The sequence below is a fragment of the Portunus trituberculatus genome, chromosome 21 (assembly GCF_017591435.1).
Source record: "Portunus trituberculatus isolate SZX2019 chromosome 21, ASM1759143v1, whole genome shotgun sequence".
Taxonomy (NCBI): domain Eukaryota; kingdom Metazoa; phylum Arthropoda; class Malacostraca; order Decapoda; family Portunidae; genus Portunus; species Portunus trituberculatus.
In genome coordinates this window covers 5,784,985-5,797,484 of record NC_059275.1, presented here as the reverse complement: position 1 = coordinate 5,797,484, position 12,500 = coordinate 5,784,985, and the positions used below count along the sequence as shown (strand labels likewise).

Genomic DNA, 12,500 nt, shown 5'->3' with positions numbered 1-12,500 from the left:
CGCCGCCCCGCCACTCCACCACCAGCTCCCCTCCAGTCTCGGCAATACATTCCCACAGGCTGTAATCCTCCTAAATCACCTACAGGACACCCCATGCAGATCCTTTCCACCCACTCCTTCACTTTCTCCGTCCCGTCCACGTCTCTCCTCTTTCCTGCCCCCACTCTCACTTCACGACACCCACGCTAAGGCTGTGAAAAAAATTTAAAGTAGAGATTTTCCGGCATATCACACAAGCTGTGGAATATTCGTGTAAATCAATAGTGGTGCTGGCGGGATGACGAAAACGTGCCTTCCCTCGGGGAGCCGCGGCCCACTCCGAGGCTGCCCAAGCCCCACCAGGGTAGCACCGGCCCGCAGCCAGTGATCTGTGGTCTGTGGAGGCCGGTACATCTTCCACAGCTGCCACTATTGAGACGCGATGGTGCTGCAGTCCGTCCCAGAGTCCCTGGCCTGTGCCGCTTCCTGACCATCTCGCTGGTCGCTGCTGCCCTGAGGCTTCTTGCGCCCTGACATGGCTGGCGGCAGGAGGTGAGGTGGTGCAGCGCCATGGACAACCTGACACTCACCAATGATACCAACGTCACCTTCTCCCATGACTGGACGAGGATCATTCTTGAGACCAGTCAGCAGAACTACCTGGGCACGGGGGCGAGGGCGGCCCTCATCACGGTGTACGCGCTGCTCATGACTGGAGGCATCCTGGGTAACCTGATCCTGGCGGCGGTGATCAGCCGGCGCCCTGAGTTGCGGCGGGAGCCCCACAACGTGTATATCATTAACCTGACGGTCTCTGATGTGAGTTTGTGCGTGGTGTGCATGCCCTTCACGCTGCTGGGTCTGCTGCACAGCCACTACACGCTGGGAGACATCATCTGTAAGTTAGTGCCGACCCTGCAGTGCACCAATATCCTTGTCTCCACAGCAACCATAGTTGCCATCGCAGCTGACCGTTACTTCACCATCGTGCGCGTCACCGCCAACAGCCGTGGCCGCGCTCGCGTGCCCTGGTCAGTGGCGGCCATTTGGCTCGTGTCACTGGCCTTCACGCTGCCGCTGTTCGCTTACTACTACGTGAAGCGCGTCATGTTCCGTGAGCTGCTGCTGTACGAGAAATGCGTGGAGACGTGGCCGTCGCCTGTGGTCAAGTACAGCTGGACCATCGCCCTCATCGTCATGCAGTACGTCATCCCCATTCTTGTGCTCAGCATCGTGCACGTCCGCATCCACAACTACCTGAGCTCTCACGCCATGAACCAGCGGGACCCGCGGCGGGCGCAGCGAGACATCGAGAGGAACCGCCGCACCACCATGCTACTCACGTCCGTCGCCGCCACCTTCGCCGTCTGCTGGCTGCCCTGGCACGTGGTGAATCTCCTGGCTGACTTCAACTACGCAGGATTTGTTGAGGTAATATTGTCCCTTTCCTAGTGCCCACACACGCACACACAAACAAACCATCACACCCTTCCTCTCTCTTTCTCTCGATCTAACTCTTACACCACTCCTGCAGGCACCAGAGTACTTCTACGTGGTGTTCGGCTCGTGTCACGCCATCGCCATGAGCTCGGCGTGCACCAACCCGGTTCTGTACGGCTGGCTCAACACCACCCTCAGGAACGAACTCTCGGCGCTGCTCACCTTCGTACGTGTTTCCCTTCATCCACTTCATCAGTGACTATGTATATACAGTGCAAATTTTCCTGTGTATTGGTGTGTGTGGCTCGTGAGTCTGCAGGTTAATTTCACTGGTTAATTTCAGTGTTCTATCTATTTTTCTTCTCTTGAATAGTTAGCCATTCACCTGATATTTCCATAACTCTCTCTCTCTCTCTCTCTCTCTCTCTCTCTCTCTCTCTCTCTCTCTCTCTCTCTCTCTCTCTCTCTCTCTCTCTCTCTCTCTCACTAACCCAATTAGCCACCCACTATAACCACCACCAGTTCACCTTCACAATCACATCAACAAACCCTTCTCCTTAAACAGAGTCGCTGTAGGTGTAGCAGAAGGAGGACCTCAGGTGGTGGTACAGTGGAGGGCATGTCCTTACTTGTCCACCCTCCACGCAACGGCGCCCAGGGAGGGATAGGAAAGCAGTGCGTCCTATCCATCTCCCACGAAGTTATGGACAAGGAGGAGGACAGGAGGAAGGAGAGAAGCCTGAAAGAGGACAGCAGATTCGAAAGCAGCAAAGTAGAGTGCACGGAGGAAGACGGGATAGAGAGGGAGATGCAAACTGAGCCTCAAAAGTTATTAGTGCCGAGGGACTGTGAGAAGAATGAGGAGAAGAACAGTGCAAAGAGCAACGATGAGGGGGAGAACCACAAGGAGCGCAATGACGATGGAATAAAGAGAGAGGAAGATGGGAAGGAGGAAGACGAGGAGAAGATGAGAAGACTGGACTATCACGAGGGAACTTCATAATCATATCAACGAAGCAACATCACGAAGGCCTTCAACTTAGCGGTAAGGGACACTCACACACACACACACACACACACACACACACACACACACACACACACACACACACACACACACACACACACACACACACACACACACACACACACACACACACACATACATATACACACACACACACACACACACACACAGGCGCTCGCGGAATCAATAACCATGTTGCCCCACGTACGTTAATAATTGAGAACACTTGAAGGGAGCGGTTGAGTCTTTTGAAGCTTACAAAATACATGTCCTCCCGTCTTACGTCACCTCTTTTTACCCTTTCCGTCTTCATTCAAGGGAGTAGGCGAGAGTGAATTACCTTGTAGAGGAATTGAAGAGAGAGTTTAGTGGGAAGAAGGGAGAGGAAGGGAGTGAGGAAGGGCAGATACGGCATGAAGGTACAAAAAAAAATAGGAAGGAAGACTGGAAGGTAAAGGGGAGCAAGGTAATTTGTTTATGTTTGTATTAAGTCTGTTTGTCTGATGATAATGATAATAATAATGATAATAGTAATAATAATAATAATAATAATAATAATAATAATGATAAGTGTGTATGTATGTAAGTACGTTTCTGATTACTCTGCGTTCACTCTCTACCCGCCACAGTTCCCGCTCTCGCCATGCCGCCGCCCCCTCATCTCTCTCTCTCTCTCTCTCTCTCTCTCTCTCTCTCTCTCTCTCTCTCTCTCTCTCTCAGCACTTACAAAGAGAAAAGCAAAGGAAGAACAAGCAGTAGCGGAATTGTTGTCCCTTACAAGGGTGTCTGTGATGAGCTACACTAATATCAACCTATACTTAATTAAAGAGAGTTGAGAGAGGACACGTGCAAGGTCTGTGAAAGGTTAGGTTAGGTTAGGTTAGGTTAGAGACTGAGGCGCCTACACTTGCGTTAGGAAGAGAAGCAGCTTAGGTCTACGTTAGGCATGCGCGTATAGGCCTATAATCTTTTTATCATGATTTTCTCGTGATGACATGGTTTTGGGAAAATTGTAGCGCCGTCTTGGGTTCTCTCTCTCTCTCTCTCTCTCTCTCTCTCTCTCTCTCTCTCTCTCTCTCTCTCTCTCTCTCTCTCTCTCCTGCATTTGCATATTATACGTAGAAACCTAAAATTATTACCCCTGCTTCCTGAAAATTTTATTCTCTTTGTGCAAGGAATATTGCTTTCTGGTGTGTGTTCCGTATGCAAGAGAATATTATCATTATTATTATTCGTTGTATCTTATCCCTTCCATCCATATTATCAGACTTTTGGCTACGCTTACTCATAGGAAGACGAGACAACCATCAACAGAAGCACCGTCTTGGAAAATTAGAATAACTGCTCTTATTAAACTCGGTGCCACCGAGCTTAATAAGAGCAATCAGAAGTGTATATAATAAGAGTGAAAGAATAAAACCATAAAGAAAGGGAAGGCAAATGGTTCAATGTGAGGGATGGAGTAGAACAAAGGGGAGTGTTATTTTCGAAAATCACATCCAAACAGACGAAATGAAAGCACGCGTCTTTACACATGGAGTGACAAGACACGGCAGATTAGGAGACGAGAGAATTGGACAGGAAGTTTTAATTAAGTCAGTGCTACATTGAAGAGAAGAATGGAAGACGAGGTACCCACAGCAAATGCTGGAGTGGATGCCTGGTGGAAGAAGAGCAACAAGAAGGCTCAGGATTAGATGGATGAATGGTGTAGAAGAGACATTAGAACGAAGAGAGACAAGTCTAGCATATGTCCAAGAAAAAGTGATTCATGAATACAGGCGTGTGGAGAAGAGTGATGGAGAGCTGCCTCTGACAGGGACGTTATCCCACCAGGTTACGGGTGAGAGGCAAGACACACGGTTGGTGACGAGCACCCGAGGAAATGCAGGTGACAGGCACCACAACGCGTAGCGAGCTGCACACGCACACCTCAGGGACAAGAGGGTGTGAGGGAGTGTGGGCATGGCGAGATAAATGGAAGCGTGTAGGTCATACATTCTCTTGTGAAACGTGAGCACAGGTGTTGCAGCTCACCTGTGCCTCCACGAAGTCTTTGCCGCCACATAATGAAACATTCTCACCTTATTAAACACGATAATGGTCATAATTTCAGTGTAGCCATTCATTATGACGTCACGATGATAAATACATTTTCTGAACACTTCGTATGAAAAACAAATAAGTGTTCTCACACTAATTTTATTGATGCGATTCTAATAAACATGGACATTTATTTTTATTTTGCTTTTCTATTGATAGGATTCTGTAGATCACTAAAGTTTTTGGTCTCTAATTATGTTTATGAGGGAATTTTTTTTTTTTTTTTTTTTTACTTAAGCATCCTTTCTATCTTCAAAATGTTTTGAGACGTCAACAGAATTTTGCTCTCTCTTGCGATGGCAAGATGACGTATATGAACCGTTCACATACCCAAACATTATTTCTTCATCAGTGTGGAATGGCAATGGGCGGAAGGCCACCAGCAGGTAGCGCACCGCTGGCTGATGAAGAACACGTTTTTTGGCACGAATCTTCAAGAGTGTAAGATCAGTACATGGCCACGCAAGGTTATGTTCCTTCAATATTAGCTACATCCGTCGGGACATCTTTGTGTGGGCACGCCAGTGTTTTTAAATGCCGGGCGTCCCTCACACGCTAGGCCCCACCAGGCCCAGACAGGCTTCACGGGGCCCTGCCAAGCCCGCCAGACCTCACCAGACACCGCCAACTCCAGCTAGACACCACCAGCCAACGCCTGACTCTGCTAGACCCAGCAGGCCCGCCAGGCCTCTTAGTCTGAGAGTTTCATTATTCACCCCAACAATATCCTAAAGGTGGCAGGCCACAAGTGGAGTCTCTAGCAGCCAGCCGCTTGTAACTCCTATATCAGAGCTGTTAATTAATCTTGATCGCAAGATACTATTAAGGCCGCAATAAAACCTCAAACTTTTGAACATTAAAGTTAAGAAGGTAAGAAAAAAAGTTGCTGCTGCTGCTTTTTTTTTTTTTTTTTTTTTTTTCATTTCGTCATCACTCCTGGTTACCTGACGGGGGCTAGTTCACCTGCGGCTCTCACCGCCCCAGCACTCGCACACCCACCACGCCGCTGGTCACTCGTGCTGCCGACGGCCTCTCCTTATTGGCCGGGTCACACTGTGCCTCACCAATGATGCCTCCCTCCCCTATTCATTCATTCATTCATTCTCTCTCTCTCTCTCTCTCTCTCTCTCTCTCTCTCTCTCTCTCTCTCTCTCTCTCTCTCACGATCATCACACCTCCTCGCGCCTCTATCTGTGGTGGGTGGCGCTGAGTGTTGCAGTGTTGCAAGGCCAGTCAATCTTCCAAGGGCACCCTCGTGTCACTACTTCAGCCACAGCGAATAATTTAATTTGTTATTTTGCATCTTTAAGAAATCACTTTTTCCTACCCGTGCAGAGCGTTAGTCTGGCCTGCAATAACTGGTCTGCATTCAGCCTATTCGCGGCAAGCCAGGTGTACACTGCCAGGCCGTGATAACGTGGTGTGCTACTGCAGCCTTTCTCCGCCACGCCACCACTCCGCCATGCCGCCTCACAGCAGCCAACCCACGACCAAGCGTCCCCAATGCACCACCGCGCCCAGCACCCAGCCACCCCAATAATGGCGCGCTCATTACTGTCCCCATCAAAGAAAGCACCCGCCGGTGGACGCTTCTCCAGAGCCATTTAGCAAACCTCATCACGCTGCTAAACGCGGCCCAGCTCGCCGCGCCCGTTGTGAACCAGAGCCACGAGGAAGTATACAGGAGGGAATGAGTGTTTTTTGCCCTGGAACTGAACTGCTCAATTATTGATGAAGTGTTATTAGTCTCGGCACAGACTGTTGGGCTCCAGAACTGTGCCTCACGTACTGAGATAATTTTTTTGATATCTATAGATCAAGGAAGAATGAAACTTGCACATTCCCCATGACCGTGTTAGAGACCACCGCGAAGTAAACACTAGATAAATGAATAAGTAAATACATACAATAAATTGAAAATAAGGACCCATTTAAAAATTTGTCCTCTACTTCAAAGGATTAATTAGCATCAAGTTTACCTGAAACTTTTGCCGTTAGGTAAGCAATTACGGTATAAAGGTGAGAACTATAATTCTATACAGCTCTTGAGCATAAAAAGAAAAAAAAGAAATTAAAAATTATGAAAAAAGCAGATAAAAATATTTACTCGTCCTGAAAAAAACATCGTGCAAAAATAGCGGAAAATTACAACAAACTCCCCATTGAACGAGTGAGTGAGAAACGACGGCAGTGGGAAAAATGGCTTCACCGCTACTCGGTGAAGTGTGGTAGCCCTTTTGGCGGACCAGCGCGGTGTTTTGTGTCACACGGCCTTAGAATGCTATGAACATTTCTCTCTCTCTCTCTCTCTCTCTCTCTCTCTCTCTCTCTCTCTCTCTCTCTCCAGTAACATATTTTTACTTGCATTTAATTTTCCTGCATTTTATCAAGTTTTCACATTCACATATAGTTCTCTCTTCATGTTACTGTACTTTTCCTACATTGCAGCAACCATCCTCTCTCTCTCTCTCTCTCTCTCTCTCTCTCTCTCTCTCTCTCTCTCTCTCTCTCTCTCTCTCTCTCTCAAGAAACAAGAACTCCACTAACATAACTTTAAACCGTCAAACTTCAGAACCAACAACACTAATTTTGCCACGGTTGAACGAGTACTGGTGGGCGGTTCTTAGCTGGTGTCTCTCTACCTCAAAGCTACTTCAACTCCCTCTCTCTTCCCACGACCAAACTAAATTTCTCTCACATTTCTGCTCTCACCTCCACTATATTTCAAGAGCTCCAATTAAAGATACACAGATTTTTACGTTTTTTTTTTATGGTTCTCATGACAGATTAATTATTAATTATTCATAGGATGAATACTCTTTAGAAACAGGTTAATCGTCTCTGCAGCCTTTGATAATAGCCATGATGAGAAAGGAGAGCGTTTCAGAGTACCGGTCTTGTCTGTTCCCGCCTTGGAGACATGAGTGCTTACCGTCTCTCAGCATTACACGCAGACATCTTGGAATGGACTGTCTCCACATGCTCTTATAGTTACAATGAAACTAGTTAAGGAGGAGGGCTGATCTGGTATATCCTCCATCTTTTCTCCACACGCTAATCCAAAGTATACACGGATGCCTTTGAGTGGATTCTGTCTACATATGAGTACTCTTAGCAACAATGAAATTTCTTAAAGAAGAGGGGAGGATTGGCAAGGGCGAGGCATACATGAAGGAACACAAAGGAATAACAAATTGTAGAATATTTCAAGGCCAATATTTCGTAACCTGGCGTCTGGTATGGTAGATATTTTGGTGGATGGTGAAAAATTCTGTAAATGGTTAGATACAGCCTCAGTGTTTCTAGCAGGGGGATGGAAAAAGTAAGGGAGGGGTACTTTTAAAGAGTTTTGTCTTAATTAAACTTCATTTTCACTGCATTTCATTTCATCGTCACTTCATTTCCGCCTAAATGTACGCGGAAAATCGAACAAAATGAAGCGAGGAACGAAGGCAGAAACATGAGGGGAGGCAGGAGCAGAGGAAAAGTGGGTAAAAGTAATGAACGTAATGAAGGATGAAACTATGAAAGATATGGAACAGATGGATGGAAAAATGAAGAAGCAGGGAAGGGAATACTGGATGAAGCGAATTCATGCCATGGCGGCAGAAAATCTGGGAAATAGATCAATAAAGAAAAGAAGCCCCGGCAGGGAGGGAAGGGAGGGCGGGAGGAAACTCGATAAAGCGCTGGGGGAAAAATTGGAGTTGAATAATATGACAGAGAGAGAGAGAGAGAGAGAGAGAGAGAGAGAGAGAGAGAGAGAGAGAGAGAGAGAGAGAGAATAACTGTCACGTACAAGGAAAATGGAAAATAAAAAGAATGCAAAATATGAACGAGAGAAAAATAGAAAAGGAAGGAGGAAGAAAAATCGATGAAATTAAAGGAAATTGAATGAGAAAACGAATATAAAGCATGGTCAGAGAGAGAGAGAGAGAGAGAGAGAGAGAGAGAGAGAGAGAGAGAGAGAGAGAGTCCCGACAAAAGGATACTCGGGGAAAAAACTTCTCAAGCATTCTACAAATCGCTCTCGTCTGATGGAAATATTTGAAGGACTCCATGGAACACTCGCACAGAATTTCTCTTGTCCAGTCAGTGTCAGGTACAAAATCTCGGCACGCCACCTGCACACCTTGTCGCGTCGTGTTACCTGGATAATGACCTTCGTTGTCGCACTGGCAGGCTAACCGGTCTTTAATTACAGTCATTAGGCGTCATTTTAGCTATTTACTTTTTTTCGTTGACATCGATCGTACCTCTTGTAGCTATAGCAATGTTTGTGATGATAGTGGTGGCGGTGGTGGTTGTCGTGGTATAGTAGTAGTAGTAGTAGTAGTAGTAGTAGTAGTAGAAGTAGTAGTAGTAGTAGTAGTAGTTGTTGTTGTTGTTGTTGTTGTTGTTGATGATGTTGGAGGAGGAGGAGGAGGAGGAGGAGGAGGAGGAGGAGGAGGAGGAGGAGGAGGAGGAGGAGGAGGAGGAGGAGGAGGAGGAGGAGGAGGAGGAGGAGGAGGAGGAGGAGGAGGAGGAGGAGGAGGAGGAGGGAGGAGGAGGAGGAGGAGGAGGAGGAGGAGGAGGAGAAGGAGGAGGAGGAGGAGGAGGAGGAGAAGGAGAAGGAGGAGGAGGAGGAGGAGGAGGAGGAGGAGGAGGAGGAGGAAGAAGAAGAAGAAGAAGAGGAGGAGGAGGAGGAGGAGGAGGAGGAGGAGGAGGAGGAGGAGGAGGAGGAGGAGAAGGAGGAGGAGGAGGAGAAGGAGAAGGAGGAGTACGAGTAGGAGTAAGAGCAGGAGTACTAGTAGCTGTTACTATTGTTGTTGTTGCTGTTGTCGTTTTCGCATCACCCGTAACATTAGCGAATCACAAAGAGGTAATCCTACAACGTTACTTCATCTACCATTCTTTTCAATCGCATATAGGGACTCCAACTACTTCTCCCTATGCTATCACCATGAAGTACCAATTTATATGGAGATAAAACACTTTCCTTCATTACACGCGCCTCCGCAATCCAAGTCTCGCTACATCCTTAAAGCCTCACGCCGGAGGACACCAAGTAAGATATTGCAAGGACACGGCCAAGGGGGAGCTGCTGGAATAGATGAGCGAGGCTTTTTTGGGTACGAGAGACTGAAGGAGGAAGGAGGCAGAGAGGAAAGTACTGGACGGATTCGTAAAGTCCTCACTCACGTCCCACGCTATGACAGTGACGTTAACAGCCCCTCCGTCACCACATTCCCCCCCCCTGCACCCGATCGTTATAATGCAGACGCGTAAGAAATGTGATGGAAAGAGACGAGACGCAAGGACATCGGTTCAGCGGGTGTCTCCTCGCAACCAACTTGGCACTTGAGGGTGGCGTGCGGGTGCTGTGTGTGGCCAAGGGAGAGTAGCCCGCCGCTATCTCGCCTTCAACGTAACCTTCGTGAAGGACGAGCTGTAAATGGGCCGGAAAAGGTGAATGAAATTGTATCGAACGTCACTGTAAAAGAAGATAGTACTCCTAACAACTCCTCTTTCTCCTCCTCCTCCTCCTCCTCCTCCTCAGACTTCTGCTTCTTATCCCTCTTCTTTTCCACTTTTTCTTTCTGAAGCTATTTTTAATCTCTCTCTCTCTCTCTCTCTCTCTCTCTCTCTCTCTCTCTCTCTCTCTCTCTCTCTCTCTCTCTCCTTGTCAGTCACTTCGTAAGCTCAAAATTCGCTCCACATGAAAGTTTTCCCAGGCCAAATGAATAAGTAGTTATTGGCGTCCTTGAGAAGAGGATGATGAGTCGCGTGGTGAGTGAAAGGTCTCAGTCTTACCTAGAAATAAGACTACGTGAACTCTAACCTTTCCCGGGAAGGATGTTGCTCAAGATCGCGACTCCGGCAAGTGATTCTTGAGATTTTGAATGAACTACATCACACGAGGAAGTGTAGATTTTTTTTATGTAGGAAATGTCACCAATAAAAGCAGCAAAAATTTCGAAAAAAAAATAGCCCCACTGATGTGCCGGGCTTATGTAGAGACAAAAGTGCTAACCTAAGCCAGAGGATAAGTGTCTTCAAACCTCCCTCTTGAAAGGGTTCAAGTCATAGAAAGTGGAAATACAGAAGCAGCCAGAGAGTTCCAAGTTTATCAGAGGAAGGGATGAATGATTGAGAATACTGGTTAACTCTCGCATTAGAAAGGTGGACAGAATAGAGGTGAAAGAAGGAAGACGTAGAATCTCTGGGTGCTATTTACCTTCCTGTCCAGGTGGCGAGAGGTGTTGGTGACGGTGATGGCAGGAGAGACAGAGGACAAGGTAACGGAGGCACGGAATGGGGATTCAAGCTCATTCCATTGTGTCTGTCGTAAAGGCAGGACCAGGTGGCTTACTTGAGACACTCCCTGGTTAGTATCAACTTGGTTTAGTGTCTCCCAGGTGGACGTAAGGACAGTTCTGCGTCACACGCTACCGTCAGCTGCCTGCACTTGAAGAAAAGAAAGCAAATAAGAGCAATGTTAAATCACGTCAGATAAGTAAGGACGTGGTAGGCTTAGTGTAGATCGCAGGGCAGGGTTGTAGTTAGCTGTATGTGGAGTGGTGGAGTGCAAGGCAAGGTGTGGCAGGGTGAGTGTGAAATGCAGTGAAGGATAAAGGAGCGGCGCCCCCTTGACTAATGATCGGAAGGGTGTGGCTTTGTGAGGGAAATACTGATTCGTCTCCACTGTGGTGAAAGTGTGTGTGTGTGTGTGTGTGTGTGTGTGTGTGTGTGTGTGTGTGTGTGTGTGTGTGTGTGTGTGTGTGTGTGTGCCTGCCAATACCATTCTTGTACGTTTTCATAACAACTTCCGTGTGCGTTGACACTTATGTGCGTTCCTTTACCTATGCATGAGTATTTGCCTGTGTGTGTGTGTGTGTGTGTGTGTGTGTGTGTGTGTGTGTGTGTGTGTGTGTGTGTGTGTGTGTGTGTGTGTGTGTGTGTGTGTGTGTGTGTGTGTGTGTGTGTGTGTGTGTGTGTGTGTGGGGCTGTGTCTGCGTGTGTATGTATATATGCATGTATGCACACGCTTCTGTCCCAATACAACACCGCTGCTTTCCCTTTGTCCTTGCATGTGTACGCGTATATCATTCCCTCAGCAGTCTCATGGCCTTACGACACTGCCAGCCGTTCCCTTACAACTTAGACTTCATAGAGACCAATTTCCGGGCAGGACTAAGATCAATCACACGCCACACACCGAGATAGAGGCTGCACATTGAGAGGTTCACTGTGTGTGTGTGTGTTTGTGTGTGCTACTAGTAAAAGATGAGCATCGTTCGTCTTTTCAGGGATAGCGTTCCATCAGTCAGCAATTTCAAGGGCACGGAGGAAGGAGCAGTAGGCTTATGGGAGTCCTGAGGGAAGCTATCGAGCAGGAAGGGCGAGAAATGGTACGTGGTCTCTATAGGGGTGAAACGAAGGGTGAACAAGGGGAAAGGCACAGAGGAAGGGAAGGAAAGGAAAGATGCATGTAAAGGTGTGAAACGAGAGATGAAATAGGGATAAATGGATGGAAGGGAAAGACGAAATTGAAAAGAAGGAAAGACGAAAGAGAAGGAATTGCGGATGGATGAGAGAGAGAGAGAGAGAGAGAGAGAGAGAGAGAGAGAGAGAGAGAGAGAGAGAGAGCGTGTGTGTGTGTGTGTTCAATCATCTCTCTTCCCCTCACACATCATCTTCTATCCTTCCTCTCTTCCATCACTCATCTTTCCTTCTTTTCATCCATCCCCTCTTCTCCCTCCCTCCTTCCGTCCGTCTCTCCCCCTTTCCTCACAACCACTTGGTATTAATACGCTTTTTACAGACACACTTTTTTTCTTTTCCTTCTTTGCATATCAGGAAAATTCAACAGGTTTATGCCCCTAAGCAAACAGTGGCCTCTTGTTAAGCCCTCTGTCAACCACCGCTGCTACCATCACCTCTCTCTCTCTCTCTCTCTCTCTCTCTCTCT

The 12,500-nt window shown here is 47.4% G+C and overlaps 1 protein-coding gene across 1 annotated transcript in view; it reads left to right on the top strand.

Moving 5' to 3' along the window:
• LOC123507195 (neuropeptide Y receptor type 6-like) overlaps positions 1 to 12,500 on the top strand; it is a 25,763-nt gene that overhangs the window by 71 nt on the left and 13,192 nt on the right. The window contains exons 1-3 of the mRNA XM_045259882.1: positions 1 to 1,410; positions 1,514 to 1,645; positions 1,985 to 2,464. The exon at positions 1 to 1,410 is cut by the window's left edge and continues 71 nt beyond it. Coding sequence (XP_045115817.1) covers positions 550 to 1,410; positions 1,514 to 1,645; positions 1,985 to 2,422 — 1,431 coding nt within the window. The 5' untranslated portion in view covers positions 1 to 549 and the 3' untranslated portion in view covers positions 2,423 to 2,464. The remainder of the gene's footprint in view (positions 1,411 to 1,513; positions 1,646 to 1,984; positions 2,465 to 12,500) is intronic.